The sequence below is a fragment of the Naegleria fowleri genome, assembly GCF_008403515.1.
Source record: "Naegleria fowleri strain ATCC 30894 chromosome Unknown tig3, whole genome shotgun sequence".
Classification (NCBI taxonomy): Eukaryota; Heterolobosea; class Eutetramitea; order Acrasida; family Naegleriidae; genus Naegleria; species Naegleria fowleri.
This window is the reverse complement of record NW_025407935.1, coordinates 132,354-151,680: the sequence shown is the minus strand read 5'-3', so window position 1 is coordinate 151,680 and position 19,327 is coordinate 132,354. Positions and strand designations below refer to the sequence as shown.

Genomic DNA, 19,327 nt, shown 5'->3' with positions numbered 1-19,327 from the left:
TTATTCAGGCTCCTTCATCCTCTTGTTTGATTTCATTGTCACAAGAGTTGAGTTTATGGCCTAACAATTCCTCAACCATTTCAATTTCATCATGCACCCTTTCAGGAACATTTAGATTCCAATTAATAGTCGAAAGTATTGTATCCAGTATGACCAGCGAACCTGAATATATCCAATATACAAGAACACAATTACCCTTACCTACAGTATACATTATTGGTTCTTCACAGCTTTCCATTCAAACCTTACAAGTGCCTCTTTTGATTAAGAGAGGAATTATATTACCATCCTGCAATGATACAACCATGACAACAATAACAACGACTGATTTTAGTACCACATGGGTTCAACTTTCTGGGCCTTTTTTGAATATTGAAATAGATAATGATGAGAGTTTAATCATCAGAGAATTTAGCAACAAGGGATCATATATTTATGAATTTCTAGTAACAGTGATTTCTAAATTCAATCCTTACCTAAATGCATCAACTATTGTCACAATATCCACTTCATCCGATGACATGGACATTCTATTATATTTAAAGAGTTATCCGTTCAAAATACGAGTATTTCTGTAGAAGTAACTGATCCAGAAAATGCTCAACAAAATGAAGTTTGGAAATGGTCGTGTATTAATTTAGAAACCGATTCAAGTTGTGGAAATGCAATAGATTCTCTTTTGCAACAATATTCATCGAATAGAGATACATTACTATTTATTCCTTCATCCACAAATTTACAATTACCTCTGAAAAAGATTTCCCTGTCTCTTATGGTCACAAAAGGTTTAAGAAATCAAACATCATCCATTTCAATTAATTTCCCTTCAAAAGAATCTGAAAGGCCACCTCTTATCAGACTTTTGAATGTAATACCAAACAGAGCCAAAGTTGTGCGAAATGAATTATTTGGTATTGATTTTTCAGTGAATGGTGAAGAAGATATTGAGAAATTTATTACACGAACATGGATGTTGAATGATCAACGATTGTCAAAAAATTTAACACAAAATATGAAAAAAGATCCAACCAGTTCTAATTCTCTCTCACTTGATTTATCTTCATTGAATGAAGGTTCTGATTACAACTTGACTTTCTTGGTGACAGATTTAAGAAATGGACAAAATTCAAGTTATTCATACATTTTCTCAATTGTTCGTTCACCACAATCCTGTCCCTGCACCATTCTTCCAAGTGAAGGATATCCATTAGAAACGGATTTTAAATTCTATTGCCCTAATTGCCAGAACGAAGAAAAATCTCTTCAGTTTGTGTTTGGATTTATTGACGACAAATCTGGAGCAAATATTCCATTATTCTCATTGGGAGAAGAATTTTCTACAAAATTACCATCACCCTATTATACGAACAGTCCGTATATAAGGGTTTTTTTATCCGTTGTCGATACATCAACCGGAGCATCTTTGTGGAAATATTTTAATATCCGAATGAAGTATTATCAATACAATACTATGAATGCACTGACATTGAAATACAAAGAATGGATGACCATTGCAAACAAAATTCCTGCTACAGATACTGCTAAAAATGTATATAATTCTGCTACAGTTACAAGAACTTATAACAAATATTTGGAACTTGTAAAAAATTCAAGAAGAACAATTAATGCAGCCAAGTCAATTTGTATTCATGGAACATTTGATTCCAAACTTGATAAATGTATTTGCGAAAACGGATACAAAAAACTTGATTGTAGTTTAACGGAGGAAGAATTTGAAACAACAGTGAAAACAAAAGACTCTTTAGTGAGTGCATTCATGTCAACGTTTGTGAATAGAAATCCTTTAGAAATAATGAAAGACTCATATCTCACAGTGACGGCTTTTGGATTAGATGCCTTATTAGAGACCTATGATGAATTGAGTGAAAGTACATTCATTAATTGCTTCAAAATGGTTCGAGAATTGATTACTCTTTCCAACTCTAATATTAAATTGAAACCTCAACAAGGAGTAGAAATTTTATTGAGAGGAATTTTAAACTCACTATACAAATATATTGAATTGAATAATCATTGGCAATACTATCCCACTATCATCACACTAATGAAAGATGTTGGAAAATTGTACTTGAGAATTCAGTTGACTGGACAAAATGATTATCAATTACAATCATTATTCTCGACCTTAATTGGAAATAATGTTTATAAGAATGATCTTTCAGCCCTAATTATTTCATCTTCTAATAATAATGACAATCAAATAATCCTTCCGACAAGCATGAGCAAATATTTAACAGACAAATCGATAAGGAAACCATTATCCTTCTTTTTCATGCTTACAAATAAGTTTGGAAATATTACCTTTGATCTTAAAGAAAAGAAAATTGAATCCAAAACAATTTCTGTCGGATCCAATTCCACCATTCTAACAAGATTGGTCATTTCAACAGCTCACATGTTCTCAAATATCATCTCGAGTTTTGAAATACTAAATACAAACTTGACCAATCTGGACAACACAATTTCTTACAAATTAACCATAAGTGCACCATATTCAACATCCAACATGACTGAAAATAGTTTAATTGAATCACAATCAACTTCTAATTCAACTCATTCAATTACCACAAAAACATATCAACGATCTCAATTTTCATGTGCCACATTAACGGAAGGTTTTAATATATTACTATTGAATGACTCTTCGTGCACACTTGGCATCGAATTGGATGCAATGAAATGTAAATGCACAAAACAAACAAGTGTTTTTATTGCGAAACAAATCATTACTACTTGGGAGCAAATTGAAACTCCCAAAAGCTCACCAGCACTACCACCAACGCCACCAATGAATTCATTTGATATGAATATTCTTATTGCCATTGTGGTGGGTATTGCAGGTTCTACATTCATGGTGCTAGGATGTATTTTATTGATGGTTGGATGTTGTAAATTTGTACTCTCAAGGAGAAACAGAAAATCGACAAAGCCACACACTCCCACTCAAGATGAAGAATTAATCACAGTGGATGTTAGATTTTCAACAGTTTAGCCCTTCTTGCTGCAATAAAGTCTCAGAGTTGTTGTTGATAGAATTCTGCACAACTTCCTCTGTGCCAGCTGGTAAGATTTCTTTAGACATTATTACTGGATCCTGTTTGAATGACTTTTCTTCCACAATTGTTTTATAGACTTCAATACTCGATTCAGAGGATTGCTTTTCTACTGAACTGTTGCATAAAATATCAGTCAGAGATGGTGCCAAGTAAATGATTGGATTGATGTGATGTTTCTCATCCAATAAATAGGCTACACATTCGCCTTTTCCTTTCACGTTAATCAGACGTTCTTCGAAGGAAAAACCAACAATGTCATACACTCTCTCATAGCTCGATCGTGATAATTGTATTCTTCCTGGCAATGAGGCAGATTCCATTCGGGAAGCGACATTAATGGTGTCTCCCCACAAGTCATAGGCAAACTGTGTTTTCAGAGTTCGAATATTATGATGTTCAATAAGGTCAAAAATCAATTTCTCAATTTTTTTTTTTGATTTTCGAAACAATGACTTACCTTCTTCTTTCCAATCACTCCTGCCACGACACTTCCAGTATTAATTCCAATTCTAATGTTGATTTGTTCAGACGGTGGTTTTGGAGTTTTAGAATTGTATATGTGAATGACATTGAACGTTTCAATTGCAAATCGAAGAACTCGTTCTGGGTGATCGGATTGAGCATTTGCTCCAAATAATCCACCAACACAGAAATAAGAATCTCCAATCGTTTTGATTTTTTCTAAATTATATTTTTCGACAATATCGTCAAATCCATTCACAATTTCATTCAACATGTTCAATAGTTCAGTGGGTTGAGCTGAACTACTCCATTTTGTAAAACCGACCATGTCACTAAAGAAACAGGTGACTATAAATGTGAATTCATATCATTGCATAACATGATCGATTGCAATTCCAGTGTGTCAGAAAATTTGTCAAAGAAGAAGTCAAATCATCATGATTGAAGTATATTCTTAAACTCACCATCACTAAACTTTTCTGCAATATATGTCTCTCCAGATTTGAGTTTGCTTGCAACAGCACTAGGAAGAATATTCAACAATAATTCTTCACTGTGCTTCTTTTCTTGAGCCAACAATGAATTGTGCTTCTTTTCACTGGTAATATCCTTAATAAAACAAGTCACAATAGGTTGAGAATCATGCAAGGTCACAAATACATTCAGTCGTGAAGGGAAAGTTGTCTGATTTTTTCTCATGCATTCCACTTCGATAGATTCTCCCTTACTTTCACCTCGTCCTGCATGAATCATCATTTCTTCTACGAGTGATTTAACTATTGATTGTTCACTCTTGTCAAATAATTGATAGAGAGGTCTACCGACAGACTCTGTTTGATTATATCCAAACATTTTTTGTGCAGCTGGGTTGAATATTTCAATATCAGCATTATGATTACACATGACTGTCCCGTCATAGCATGCATTGAGAATATTTCTCACTTTGGCATCACCTTCAGAATTTGATGATTTTCTGCGTTGTAAAATTGTTGATGATGCTGAAAATGTATCGGGTAAATGATGATGTACAATATAACTCTTGAGATTTTCATTAGAGTCCATAATTTCCACAGGCAAATAGTTGAATAACATTCGCAACTCTTGAACTGAAAGGAAGTGTTTTTTCATCGATAAATACATGAAAAAGGAAATGGAAAAGAGTGAAATAAAACCAACGATGGAAAAGATAATGATGAACGTGTTCGAAGGTAAAGAAGCTGCTTGAGCGAATACTTTTGAAAAATCAAGTAATGCATCCGTGACATGAAGTGAGAGATATCGAGTCGATAAAAACTTGGTCAACAAATTGTTTCGATCGATTGGAGTCATATCCATTTGCTCAGCTAGCTCAATAGAGTTTGTTAAATAAAGAGTAATCATGTTGTTAATACCAATCGAACAGTTGCCACCATTGATCATCTTGTCGAGAGTACAGTTCGCATCTCCACGAATCATGTGATCGGTAGTTTCAAACAACCCAATGACAAGTGTTTCATCAGGATAATAATTAGAGCCATATCTAGATCATTAATAATAATATATATTCCATTATAATGGAATCGATTTTTGATTCAACAATGCAATAAGTACATCAACAAAATAAGTGCATCAACAAGTAGATACAATGACATTCAGAGTGTGAACGAATTGTCACAAAAGTTTGATCAAACTTACATGCACATATTCCAAGAGAATCTTAATTTAGCCACTCGACTACTAATATTCGAATACACATGGTCCAAAAAATCTTTAGTCACAAGTGGAGGATCATTAAAGAAAGTCGTATTTTCAAAGGCTGAGTGAGAATATTCCTCAATAACATAGAAGGTTATAAATTCCGCATGTTCTAGAGAAATATAGGCATCTCTCATTGTGACATAGGATTCAAAACTATATTGAGCATTGCCTAGTGCTTGATTAAGGAATAATCCAGCACAAATGGCTACAATAATTGCCACGAGACAGGTCAGTAGAACTATTATATTCCTTGGATAAAAGAAGGAATTTTTGTGAGGACGAATACTTGTCTCTTCGCTCACTGTGTAGCTGTTACAAAGGTTGTGATATATTTTCCCTGATTCATTCTTGGAAACATTCTTTTCAATGAGGTTCAAAATTCTCTTGAGGAAAGAGAGATCAACTCGTGAGAAAATCACAAACACCAAAGTATATGAAAAGTAAATTGCAACACATAAGCAATAATAGATGATGAAAATATTGGATGTCTGCCTCACACTCGATTTTGATTGTTCAATAAATTTGAAACAAAAGTCAGAATAGGCGGAAGTCACATAGTCAGCGTTTAAGAACTATTCAATGAAAGAGAATTTATCAATCTCCATCTAACCACAAGCTTAAATACTTACCAAAACCATAAACGGATAGCTTGTAAATGTTTTTGAAAAATCGTCTTGATTGAAATCGATCACTTCTTCAGCATAGGTGGTCATGATATTTGTAATGTCTGCAATTGTTAAATTTACCAATTTAGTGTCGTTAAAAACGGAAGTTCCAGATGGTGAAACAGGTAATAATATTGGGTAAAATACTTCATGAAATTCCGAATACATGTCCATTGAAAATTCTGCGGTTTGAGCAAGTTCTGTAATTTTCTTGATAAGATTCAAATGTTTTTTCATTTCCAATTTTTCTCGTTGCAAGTAACTCTCTAATGAATTCAATCCAAACCTGTTCATGACAGTAGAATTTAGTTCATTCATATTGGAAAGATAAATCATGGATTGTAAGGATCGAATTCCAGCGGTTATTTGGATCGATGAGGTCAATGGATTGCAGGCCATATTCACATTCAATACAGTATCAGTAACAGAGTTTGAAAATACAATACCCATTATCAGAGTTGAAGCCAATACAATCAGAGATAATGTAATAAATACAGAAAACATGGTCAACAAAGAGAGGTGTTTGTGTGTCACTGTCAAAACGTTTCTAAACACAGATTCCTTTCTTAGTTCGCTATCTTCTTCGATTCCTTCAAACGCATTGTCAATCTTGGAATCTTCAAATTCAATATTGGAATCATTTAGATCATTATTCACAGAGCCTTCATTCCAAGTTGGATTAATTTGAACTGGAAGAACTCTATTTGTCATTTTCTTGAATTTCGAGTAGTGAGCTCGATTTCTTTTTGATTCATCCTCCTCTAATGCAGTAGCTTCGCTATATAACTCTTGAGCTAATTCTTTGTTGAACTTGAAAACTTCAATATAGTTTGCAAAGCATCGTAGGACAGTCTTGTCACTCTTAGAAATCGATAATAAACTCTTGAACTTTTGATCACATTCATGTGTTAAACTTGCGGATCTGAGAATAAGAGATTCAATTTTGGAGTAATTCACAGTCTCTTGCATGAGTTCTTTCCAAATTGCTTTGTGAATACATTTCATTTCTTCTTGATTTTTCGATAAATGTGATAATACTTCGATGGCATTTACAGAGTTTTTGGAGTCTTGAGAAGCCATTGCATTCAACTCCCTATTCTTAAAGTTAATAAGAAACTTTTGATAAAAGCTAGGAGACTTTTTCCATGCCTTTTTCAAAAGTGCATGTGCGAATGGCACAGCGTTGATTTCTTGAGGTAAAAAGTTGGCAATGATGGCCGAAGAGAGGAGTAAAATTTCTGTGTCTAATTGGTTACTCTGTGAAAATCCCTTAATTAATGATAGAGCAATGTTAATGTTCGATACAACCGCCTCTCGATCCAAAAACGATGGCTTCATGCTGAACTTTAAAAACAGTATCAATTTGTGCAAGTTTTTGGAGCTTACAAAATCATTATAAATTGCCAATGATTCCTTCTCGATGGACTTTTCGATGGATTGATGATGATCGAGAACGCTTTGTTCCGTATGGTTCCCTTCTGCATATACGTGATCAGATTTACCACTTTCCAAAACAAAAGATCTCACACTTTGAACAATAAATCTCGTATACACTTCCAATAGAACAGTTCCCACTAAAAATCCAATTAAAATTAAAACCAATGTCAAACCACTCAAACCAATGCCAAACTCATTCACTGGAATTTGAAGTTGAACAATCACAGACTTGTTGATGAGAGAGGAAATCAATGACCCAATGCTAGAGGCACAACTTGAAACAAGAATTCCAAACATGATTGAGTTTTCAAATCTCCTCAAAAATGGTAATGATTTAAACAGCACCACACACATGCCAAAAGCACTCACCAAATGAACGACACTTCTCACAAATGAGTACTCGGATGGAATCACAAAATGAATCAATATTTGTGACTGATTATAAAGAAGCATGACACAAATAAAAAGAGGGTGATCAGCCACAAAAGGTACCGTATTGTGAGGATGGCTATTGGTGACAATCATGCTCGCAAAAGCACTACATAACATGAAAAGTACAATCACAATGATAGACATTGCATAGAGAGCAATATTTTGAGATCCAAAACATGCAATACTAGCATTTGAATATTGATAGAATCGATTCAGTATTGGTGTGGTGCTTATTGTACAATCGATAAAACTCGATATCACATAGATCGAAGGAATAGAAAAAGCGAGCATGAGTTTGGAGGCGATCGACACTGCTCGTTTTGTACCATTCAAGTACTGAGAAGTTGTTTTGAAAGCATAACTACTCCAAACGATCAAAAGAATATATCCCAATAGAAATACAATGGCCACGATAGAGAGTCCCAAAGCTCCATAATAAGGTAATCGTTCCATCGAGAATGTCATTGGATAATTGAGAATGGTAAAGATCCATGAACCCCATTCACCATATCTCATTTCAAGTCCCAAGTTTGGTAAGAACATGGAAACCCACATCAAATAGATATGAAATATAAAAAACAACAAATAGTCTCTCCATCCTTCCCTAATATCGTTGTCTTGTATGAAAAACAGGAATATCATGACCTTGTTTCTGAGTTTTTCGATGGCTGATAACTCAGAGCCACTCATGTCTGTATTACGACCAGAAGAGAGAGAAGTCGAAGAGGTGGCGAGAGCAGCATTGTTGGATGAGATGGGAGGAGGGAATCTGAAACTAGTTCCTGATATTGAGCTCAATCTGTCATCAACCGTAGAGGTCATATCTGATTTTCTTATTATTTTGTTTGTTGTTGTTGACCATGAATTACAGACATCAAAATAATGAAAATCACACCTCGGTAGCGCTTGCCTTATCTCTCTCGAATTCATCATCTCAAACTACATTGCTATTTTAGAGTCATTTATACGAGCGAGTGTGTTCAGTAAACCCGATATTTACTCCTCTTTCTACAAACTGTTTTGAGAGTAGCGCCAAAACATTGAAAACCATCGAGATCGTATCTCACAATGATTTGATGTTTCATGATGATCGATAGAAACAACTCAAAATCGATTCACTTGTGATGGATACGAGGAGAACTAAATTGTTCTGTGAGATCATTAATTATGCGCAATAATGTATGAACAATCCGATGGTTGGATGATGATGAGTAAAGATGTTATCGAGGGTCAAATGAAATTCCATCAAAGGGCTTCATCATCATGAAGAGATTGCATTTTTCTTGTCAAAATAAAGGACGACTCAAAGTCAAACTAACCAAACTTTGAATTTTTCTTATCAAAATGGAATTTCCTAATACAAGTTTTGCCATTATATACATACAATGTTATTGGGAAACCAATGATGATTTGACCCTTAGTTGGAGGTGTTGGTACCATTGCCGCACAATATTCTTTAACGGAAGGATGAACCAATGAATTCTTTCATTTCCAATTTTTTTTACAACAAATACAAGTTGACCTTATATACAGATCATTCCTCTAAAGCGATCCATCCAATGAAATTTTGTTCTAAAGACCATCTACTACTACTATTACAACAATCTCATTCTCTCTCCAAACGATCCTTGCAATGCCTTTCCTCTATTAAACACCACCACTGGCAACACAAAAGAATCCAACAAGGAAATCACTGCCACTCCACTCACCACAATTCCCGAAGCAAATAAACTCTCCACCAACTCATCCTTCATTCCCAACTTGTTTTCCAATCGATAAGCCATTCCAGTGATGGTACATTCCACCATTCCGCATCCGAGAGTGAGTCCTCCCATGATCATGTACATTATCCATAAGGCTCCATTCCATCGAGAGTATTTTCGGAGAGAGGAAATCATGAGAGACAAGACATGATACAAGGAAAGAAGAGACAACACGAAGGAAGAGACAGTGGTGAAAGAGAGTGCTAGATAGGTCTCAGTGGGAGCATTGTCTTGAAGTTTTTGGCCATACATGATGAGAGCGACGAGATGAAAGATGGCTGCTCCGAGACAGAGAAGAAGAGTGATCAATGAGACAACTTTTAAGACGACTGAAACAGAATCTCCCATGTTGATGGTGACGTTGATGACGATCGGTTTTGAAAAAGTTTTTTTGTGTGAAAAGGAATTTTGTGAGTCCTGATGCGACTGACGGTTCATTATATTTAAATTTCCGTTCAAGCCCGATATGAGGGAAGTGACAGAATTTCTGATCATGAGATCTGAGATAATGTCCACCTTACTTGAACATGTCAATTTTTTGGACGGGGAGATTCACGAGTTGTTGATCGTTTGAATCCTGTACACAATTCTTTTTTGAAAAGAATCCAAGTTGGAGATTTGATTTGCTGATGTTCCTTTTGCCAATGAATTCATCCTTGAACCACCAAGCTTCAACAAGACACAACACTTCTATCCTTCCCTCTTTCGAAACAATAGACATGTTATTCTCTTCTCCATGATTTACAGGCAAGATAAAAAACTCTTACCAGAATTAGCAGCGAAAAGGATATCGTTAAGACAGCATTACTTTCCAAGAAAGAGAGTTTAATTATTATTATTTAATTAAATATTATTATTGAAAACAAATCTACACGCGAATATCATTCGATCCAACATTGTGACGAGCCTTCACAGTGATTTCAATTTCCACATTGTCACTTCTCAAATCTTGGAGTGAATAATTCTTATCCATAACCAATTTAATCTTATCGGATTGGAGCTGTGATAATAGGCTGAAGAATCGTTTGTTCACTTGTGGCTGCTCGAAAGGCTCTTCAGCATCATCTTCTTCTTCGTCTTGTTCTTCATTCATATTTGTTCCCTTTTCTTGAATGAGAGCTGCCTCCAACTCATATGAACCTCCATGTGTCACTCGTGTGAACACATCTTTCATGGAAGTAAAGGATAAGGCATAATCTTTCAAAATATTGTCTGTGGACTCATCGAGGGAAAATGTAGAATTTAAAAACTGCAAGAATTCATAAATTTGTTTTGGTTTCATGTTCAATCGATAGGTGAGAGAGTTCGTGTTGGTATTTTCCTTGATGAGAATTAACTTGTTAGGCGTATATTTGGTCGAGAGACTATTCTTAATCTTTTCGCCATTCGAGTTGCTATTATTATTCATGATCAAGTCGACCTTATAACCTGCTCCCCATCTCTTTTTGAGATGTGAAATATTTCCACAGGCTCTGATTTTACCTAATGCAAGCACGACAATTTTGTCTCCAATATTCTCGGCTTCTTCCATGGAGTGAGTGGTCAAAATGATGGTCTTTCCCATGTTTTTGTATTGGGCCAACATGTTCCAAATTTTTCGCTTAATGACAACATCAACACCCGTTGTGATTTCATCTTTGAAGTCATGAAGATGATTCATGATTTTCAAATGTGTGGTGAATAAAACCTACCTAAAAACAAGATGGATGGATCTCCAATCATGGAAGTTGCCAAGCTTAATCTTCGTTTCATTCCTCCCGAGAAGGTACGTGTTTGCTTGTCGGCACTATCTGTTAAAAACACTCGTTCAAGCTTAGTTTTAGCTTCTTCTCTCAATTGTCTGAAAGGAACAGCCCTGATCATGCTAAAGAAGTAAATATGTTGTCGAGCAGTCAAGTTGTCAATAATGAAATCGTCTTGCATGCAAACACCAATGTGTTCTTGAATGTGCTGAAAATCGTTAGCAATGGACATTTTTTCAATAATGGCATCACCAGAAGAGGGAGCCATTAATCCAGTCAATATTTTGCAAAGTGTGGATTTACCTGCAGCAGAGTGGCCCAATATGGCAGTAATTTCATTTCTTTTTGCATGGAAAGATACACTATTGAGAGCATTCTTATTGTTGGTATTGCGCTTCAAAAAGGAGGTAAAGGTCTTGCTCAGTTGAATGACCGAGATGGAAACATCTGCATTTTGGAAGGTTCGTGTTGTTTCTTTGTATTCTCGAGCCACATCGGGATCAATATCTTCGAGAACTTCAAAAGCAGTGCCATGAGTGTCGAAATCAATGGCCAAATCGTCACGACCAATTTTGTTCGATCGAAATCCCCAATACTTTGGAGAGAATGGATAAAAGATGGATTGTCGAATACCATCAAAAGCAGGTGGAATCACATTGTCGAGATACATGGTGAGTAAAATAAATACAATTCCTTGTCCAATAATATCAATCATGCATAAATAGGGGGCCAACACAAGATCGTCGTAATATCTGATCGATCCTTGTTGGTCGTAAAAGGTTTGAACTGGACTCACCCAGTAATCAATATCCTTAAAACCTGGTGGTGATATAAGGAGTCCGGTCTTTTCGTCATAATAGGATGAAGTCATAAAGGATATGGTGGTCATGGCGATAGAATAGGCAGCTGTAGGGAAAATGTAGAGTGGACCACCCACAATGGCAATAGGCTCTGGAACGATAATTCTCACGGTTGGACTCATCATGGCTTCTGGTTGAAGTGTCACCAAGGAGAAGAGAACATTGGAGACGAGAAGAAAAAACAATGTAATGTTTGAGGCAGAATTGGCTCGAATATAGGTACTCGCGGTAGCCAACAAGCAACAAAAGTAAAACGCCATACCCCACAAAATAATAAAGATCACAAGAGGGTCATGACATCCTGTGAAAAAGTTGAGCTGACAAATGTATCCCATGGCAGTGATGATTGCGCATACGAGCGCCAAATGTATCGCTTCAAACAAGAAGACAAATGTCCAATAGGAAGAATTCATCAATCCATAACATTTCATACCCACTCGTAATTGTCGATCTCTTGCAATCAAGGTATTGACATGGGAGGCTGACAGAAAAAGAGAAATGATGATGAAAGTTGGAATCATAATGGTGACTAAACGTTGTGAAACAACAGTGGCCAACTCATTACCGTGCGGATTGTCTTGTCCCCTCTTCGATGGCATGTGATTGATTTTCATGTCTAAGGTGTAAGGTTTTGAATTTCGAGTCGCATTGGCCAAATTAAAAGCTCGATCAATGACACTCATTAGGGTCAACTTGTTCTGTTCTTCACTCACTTTTGTCACTCCAGCAGGTAAAGGAAAGAAAGGATTTCTAATGGATGTGAGATAGCTTGGAATGACTTCCACATCCCATACCAAACTATCCGTCATGTATTCTCTCCATGATTGTAGCACCCATGCTCCCAAGATGACATTGGATTGAATCAACTTCTTAAACCTTGTTGGAGAAATGGAATTTTGAGTCGTTCCAATCACACAAATATCCTTCTCACATTTTGACCATTCTCCAAACTCCAAACACGTGGTTGAATTCTCCATATAACTCAAAGGTGGATCATTCATCTCTGCAATGATCCTCGAAATATTAAACAAGTCGGGACCATCCCTATAAAACGGACAACCATCATTGGAGATGAGCAAATACTTTTCACCTGGTGAAGGCTTTTTCAAACTCTGAGGAACATTGGGCAAGGTAAAATCACTCTCATATAAGGTATTTCCATTCGTTGCAGTGAGAGAGAGAATACTCTGTTGGATGATGAATAAAAGAACGACAATGAGAGAGGGGGCGAGTATTCGGAAGATCCAAGTGATCCATTCACTCCGAAGGTTGAAACATTCTCGATAGAGAAGAGCAATCACTTGCCGAGGATACTTTCTCAAGTAGTTTCTCATGAGGTTCCAAAATGTGAATCGGGATGATGAAGTGTTGTTGTCGTTGTTGGAAAGAGTCTACGAGAATCTTGTTGTTGAAATAATATTATACGAAAAGATCGTTCAGAGAGCTCAGAGCTCTTCCACAACGTTTTTTTGGATTTTTTAAATTCGATTTGAAATTCTTCATGATGGAAGAGGTGGTCTATATTCCAACTCGTTTCTATTAAGTATGTGGAGGATCATTTCAACATGTTGAAATTCATGGAGTGAGAGGAGTTTTGTATGTATTGACAAATTGGAGATTCGTAAACTTCTTGTTTACGAAGTATTATTGATTATAACGAGTTTGACATTTTGTGCCAAGGGTGTGTGTTCTGCATTTTCATTAAAAAATCTCTCTTGACACACATCACCACCAAGCTCATTTTCCCATTCTTCCACATCATTCTCTCACTCACACACATTACGCATGATTACGAACGATCATTGTTAACGAGTCACTTCGATATTCCCTTCTTTAAACTCTCGTCAATATTATCATCTTTTCCTTTTCTCACTGTGAGAGCTCCACAACAACCACAACCTGAACAACAACAACAACCAATTTACACCAATAGTAATGAAAGAACCTCTACTCCGAAGAAGAGCTTCCGATGAGCCGTATCTTGAATCATCGTTGCCACCACAACAGGAAAATGTTTTTCAAACGGTGCCAAATATTCCGATTCACACCACCTTTGAGGGAGACGTGAATGACAAAATTGAAATTGGAATGAATGTGATGGACCACAGTCATGACCTTACTCATCATATTGATATTTTACCTCCTAATAATAATAATACAATCTCATCATCACTTTTTAACACACCATTGGTGAGGAGAGGAAGTGTAATTTCTACAAGTAATAATACATTTGCTGATGACTCTTCAGCTCCGTACTATGAATTGTCGAGTTTGAAAATTCGAAGAAACTCAATGACGAGTGACATGTATCAAGGAAACAAATCACCTCGAAAGCATTTTGTCAATAATTATTTAGATGAATATGATGAATTCAAAATTTGGCAAAGCAAATATCCTGATGGAAAATACTGTGTAGTGAGTAAGAAATTTCTACCTGGCGAATGTTTTAAAAACAATTACAAAGTCACCATTTCCAATTTAGAAGTATTTCAAAATATTTTACGAGATGTGAGTGATATTGAGGCATTGCTTTGGAAAAAGAGTACAGGTCAATATAATGAAAATGATGAAAGAGAGACTATTATGGTCATGTGCAATGTTGCAGATTTAGTATTCGAAAGTTTTCAATCGAGATATGACTATTTTGCAACGCGAGATTTATCTTCCTCATCAGACAAGATGTTTAATCATCAATATTATCAAAACCGATTCAAAAAAGAGAGACCAGCGATGGAAAATGACTATTTTGCAGTACACGATTTAACATTCAAAGATTTCACAAAAAATTGTTGTTATGCCTTTCTGCTGATTATTGCAATATTTATATTCTTATTATTGGCAAGCATTCCCATGTGGTTGATTGAGGGCTCCTATGAAGCTGATACCCTCAATGAATCTCAAACAAACATGACGCTGGCAACGAATGGAACCATTGTTAGATATAATTTGTTTAATATTGAGAATTGGTATTACACCAATTGTTTGTATTTTAGCACTGTGACATGTAAGTTGTTTGAGATTTGCTGTTACGATTGTTAAATTGACAATCCATTTACAACAATAATAATGAATCTAAAAATTAATGTGATAACCTTATTTGAAAATTGATGAAAATAATTAACCTTACTTGATTTGGACATTCGATTTGAACACTGTGTCTTATTTAATGTATTTCATTTGAAAATCATTTAATTGTTTCGTTAATTTATTCACCCTCTGAAATAGTCACAACAGTTGGATATGGTGACATTTATCCTCATACGTCGCTTGGTAAATTGTTTGTCATTTTATTTGGTTTAATTGGATTAGCAACTGTGGGTGCCATGACAGCCGTACTCGGTCGAAAACTCGTTCAAAACACCAAAGCCATACTCTCTCTCTTTTCCAATACCATCATCTTTGTCATTAGAGTCATCATGTCCTGCACCTTTACATCAACACAAGACCGAATCAACCGCTACGAAAAATATGTCACTGCAGTGGTGACACATCCAGTGAGCCAACTCTTTTATTTCCTCTTCATTTTCGCAATCTATTCGATGGTAGGAGCTGTCATTTTCTCAGTCATGGAAGGTTGGCAATTTGAAGATTCTCTCTACTTTGTGTTCATCACTCTCGCTACTATTGGTTACGGTGATTTGAAATTGAAACAAACAGGTTCGAAATTTTTCCTAATTTTCTTCCTTTTAATTGGTATTGGATTATTGGGAATTTTACTTGCCTTATTGGGAGGAATCTTTGCGAATTTATTGAAAACGTTGTACTTTAAGACCACAAGTCAAGGAGAGAAAACAGTGGCTAACGATATGTTTAGCACTCGATCCGTTCAAGACAATCTACTACCACAACAACATTAACCACACGTGGTGGTAATTGTCATCGTTGTTTGGTCTTTGGCTCAGGGGAGCATGTGGTCATCGGAAAATATCAATCTGCCGTTGGATACAATTTCACACGGTGCACGGACTTTGCATTTCTTGTTTTGCTTTTTGATCGAACCATAATAATTTCTATAATGAAGCATTCATTTTCCTATTAAGGTTATTTCGGCTGTCCTTATTCAGATTTTGGACTCTTTTCGAAATCCTTTTTTGCGCTCGGGCGCCTTTTCATTGCAAAAAAATCTATATTATAAAAATTATTCTCTCTTGAGAGTTGAATTGGTGTTGTTCTTCCTTCATCACCGCAACTCCCTTAATACCCAAGAAGAAACGCGCTTCTCTTCCCTCCCAAACAAAATTCCTCTTTCTCTCTTGCCGATGAATACAAAGATGATGAATAGAATTCAAACACGAGAAACTCAAGAGAAACAGACTTTAACCACCTCTCCGACGTTAACAAGGAAAGAACTTCCATCTCTCAAGATAAGGCTTGTTCAAGAAGAAGCCATCCATTTCTCCACGACTTGTATGAATCATGAGAGGAAGCCTTGTTCTGGTGTGTCGATATGCTCTCTGGAACCCGATCACTCCTCACCTGTACACACCACTAGTTGTTCTATCCATTCGGTTTCTCCTCATTCGCCACATTCATCACAACGAAAGCAAATGTTCCCTATCGTGGATCATTCTTGCATATCATACGGGAGCACCAAAACACAACACATTTCTTCATATTTATGTAATGATGTCATTCATATCATTTGTTCGTTTCTCTCAACGAGTGATTTGTGGCTTTGTGCTCGACATATCAATATGGCCTTCCATGACGAAGCATTAAGGAATGATTTATGGAGGAGGTTGTATTTTAACAAGTATCGAACCAATATACATGAACCCGAGTGTGTGATACATCGCGAAGTGTGTGGTAATCGTACTGTGTGGTGGCAATTGTACATGGAAAGGTAAGTAAGATTGAATGACAATGGAACTTGTATTCATTAATGATTCCCAAATATCAGAGAGAAATGGAGCCGATATGATTTTAGCACTAAAGAAAAGGAAAATTTCGAGTCTCATGATTGTTGTGGTGATCTTTTCTTTTCAACTTCATCCAGAAATTTACCAAAGCTTGAGTTTGATGAAATCTACCATTTGAGAATTATTACATTTAAAAATATGGCGACCAAACTGGGATTTAACGAACCCTTCTCACCAAGTTCAACTTTTGAGTGGAATCTATTTTTCGAAGTGAGGCAATTGTCTTTTGAATCATTTAATTTAATTCCAAGAATTGACATTGAATCAATAATTCTACTTGGAAAAAGAATTCTCAATGAATATACATGGAATTTGGAAACCTCTCTTGGTAAACAACAGCTACCAGAGAACACATTTCTTTCCATTCTCTACATTCTAATTCAAGCTTATGCTATTATTGGAGATTTTTCAAAAGTTGTTGTTTACAGTTGTGAAATTATGGAAAAGAGAAGACATGAAATGCCCTGTACAATGATCGAAAGGCTTCGATTTTACAGAGGATATTCATTGTTCAAGATGGGGCATTTCACTCAAGCACGAAAGGATTTGAAAACACATCTTGAGTTTTTACGACAGATCAAACATGAAAAGAGTTTCGACGATACTATTCATTTCTCCACCTATCATCTGTTGAATGTTTTCTATTCCCTCATGATAAACGAAATCCATTCAAGAGATATAGGTGCTGCTTGTGAATATTTTAAGCAGTTGCTTTTGGCGCACTCAAACCTGCAAATTAGTAAGATCGAAAATGAAAATGAATTACTCTCGCAGGATTGGAAAAAAATTAACTCCATTTTTCACAACATGCCTTACTTACCATTAGCAGAACACTTTTATGAGAAGCGAAAATTGAAATTCGCCAAACACCTCTTTCAACAATTCGAATCCCAAACAATGTCACACAAGAATTTGAGCACAAGCAAGCGCTTGTCAGAAGAAGACAAGTCACTATTGAACCAACAAGTGGCATTTGCAAAGAAAAGACTTGCTCAAATAAACGCCATGCTCACCATGGCGAAGATGTACTAGTCTTGTTGAAACAATCGGAATTACTTGTGAATCCAACAATTCAAATTTTGTACATCAGATCAAGACCATGATTAATTGCAATACGTATGACGTTGTTTATTGGATGAATGATGACTAAAAATTGTCTCCTATCATGGTAGGTCGCCCATCCATATGCTTCTACTTATTGCTTCTCAGAGAGGCGACGAATAGGTGTATGATGTTTCTCATGTTGTGCCTTAACAATGGCTTCCATTGTTTTTTTTAAATAATCCAAACTGCTCTCAACATGAGCCCTTTCTTCTTGTGAAACATTTGTAGTCTTTAAATATTCATTCAGTTGTTGTGAATAAAAGTTCAAATGTTGTTGTGGTGCTTCCACCAACAAACGATTGAGTGTGGCCTCATCATTTTGGCTCAACCAATTTTTAAAACTTTCATTATGCTCCTTTTCTTTTTGCAAATAGTTCATAATTTTTGGAACTGATGTGTAATATTGTTTGTATGGAGCAAGTAATTGGGAGGTCACTGTTGAAAATAGAGCACCCAATGTATTAGGATCCAAATCTGATTTCTCCAATCTCGACAAGGTGAACTTGTGTAAATTTTTAATGATTGTTAAACTGCTGGACACATTGTGAAGATAATTTTCTTCGGCATGATGATTGTGAGACGTTTCCGATGTTGCTGATGTTGTTGTTGCTGTGGACGCCACGAGAGGTGATGAATCTTCATCCGAAAGTGGAATTAAATATTTCTAAGTGAATGTAGGGTGTAACATCATCATAGACAAAAATGGAAATAACAAAAAACATCATTATTCGAGAAAGAAAATGAATGATCATTTGCACGAACGAAATCATTCAAGAGAGAATGGATAATCATTGATCAATGAAAAGATCGACATGACATAAGGACATCGAATCGATCACACAAAAATAAAACAAGAAAATTAAATGTGAAAAATCTATCATCACACACACGATCGATCTCACAATTTGCATCTGAAACCAACCTCTACGAGAGTATTTAAATCATTCTCCACAAATTTACGTTCGGCTACGATCAACGAGTCCAAGATGGTTTTTGATGATGTCATTATATTTTTTTGTTGGATTTGACATTTGACAAGCATGCCTTTTTGAAGTTCGGCAAATACGTTCACCATGCATACAAGCACTACCTCATAAATGTTATTTCCTTAATCGAAGAAAGTTAATTC

At 35.8% G+C, this 19,327-nt stretch overlaps 7 protein-coding genes across 7 annotated transcripts; 3 read left to right on the top strand and 4 right to left on the bottom strand.

The window, feature by feature from the left end:
- Positions 1–149: 149 nt before the first annotated feature.
- FDP41_007388 (uncharacterized protein) lies at positions 150–3,013 on the top strand (the record flags this gene model as incomplete). The annotated part of the gene is made up of 2 exons (XM_044711127.1): positions 150–393; positions 546–3,013. 2 exons carry the CDS (start codon positions 150–152, stop codon positions 3,011–3,013), a joined length of 2,712 nt encoding a protein of 903 aa, XP_044568924.1.
- Positions 3,014–3,035: 22 nt separating this feature from the next.
- FDP41_007387 (uncharacterized protein) lies at positions 3,036–8,632 on the bottom strand (the record flags this gene model as incomplete). Its single annotated transcript, XM_044711126.1, has 6 exons — positions 3,036–3,072; positions 3,129–3,442; positions 3,535–3,887; positions 4,004–5,058; positions 5,214–5,848; positions 5,906–8,632. The coding sequence occupies 6 exons, from the start codon at positions 8,630–8,632 to the stop codon at positions 3,036–3,038; spliced, it is 5,121 nt and encodes a 1,706-aa protein (XP_044568923.1).
- A 773-nt stretch (positions 8,633–9,405) lies between these two features.
- On the bottom strand, positions 9,406–9,921 carry FDP41_007386 (uncharacterized protein; the record flags this gene model as incomplete). The annotated part of the gene is made up of 1 exon (XM_044711125.1): positions 9,406–9,921. The coding sequence occupies one exon, from the start codon at positions 9,919–9,921 to the stop codon at positions 9,406–9,408; it is 516 nt and encodes a 171-aa protein (XP_044568922.1).
- A 520-nt stretch (positions 9,922–10,441) lies between these two features.
- FDP41_007385 (uncharacterized protein) lies at positions 10,442–13,509 on the bottom strand (the record flags this gene model as incomplete). The annotated part of the gene is made up of 2 exons (XM_044711124.1): positions 10,442–11,208; positions 11,265–13,509. 2 exons carry the CDS (start codon positions 13,507–13,509, stop codon positions 10,442–10,444), a joined length of 3,012 nt encoding a protein of 1,003 aa, XP_044568921.1.
- Positions 13,510–14,110: 601 nt separating this feature from the next.
- FDP41_007384 (uncharacterized protein) lies at positions 14,111–16,032 on the top strand (the record flags this gene model as incomplete). Its single annotated transcript, XM_044711123.1, has 2 exons — positions 14,111–15,179; positions 15,401–16,032. The coding sequence occupies 2 exons, from the start codon at positions 14,111–14,113 to the stop codon at positions 16,030–16,032; spliced, it is 1,701 nt and encodes a 566-aa protein (XP_044568920.1).
- A 414-nt stretch (positions 16,033–16,446) lies between these two features.
- On the top strand, positions 16,447–18,126 carry FDP41_007383 (uncharacterized protein; the record flags this gene model as incomplete). The annotated part of the gene is made up of 2 exons (XM_044711122.1): positions 16,447–17,018; positions 17,076–18,126. The coding sequence occupies 2 exons, from the start codon at positions 16,447–16,449 to the stop codon at positions 18,124–18,126; spliced, it is 1,623 nt and encodes a 540-aa protein (XP_044568919.1).
- A 163-nt stretch (positions 18,127–18,289) lies between these two features.
- FDP41_007382 (uncharacterized protein) lies at positions 18,290–19,204 on the bottom strand (the record flags this gene model as incomplete). Its single annotated transcript, XM_044711121.1, has 2 exons — positions 18,290–18,862; positions 19,121–19,204. 2 exons carry the CDS (start codon positions 19,202–19,204, stop codon positions 18,290–18,292), a joined length of 657 nt encoding a protein of 218 aa, XP_044568918.1.
- Positions 19,205–19,327: the final 123 nt, after the last annotated feature.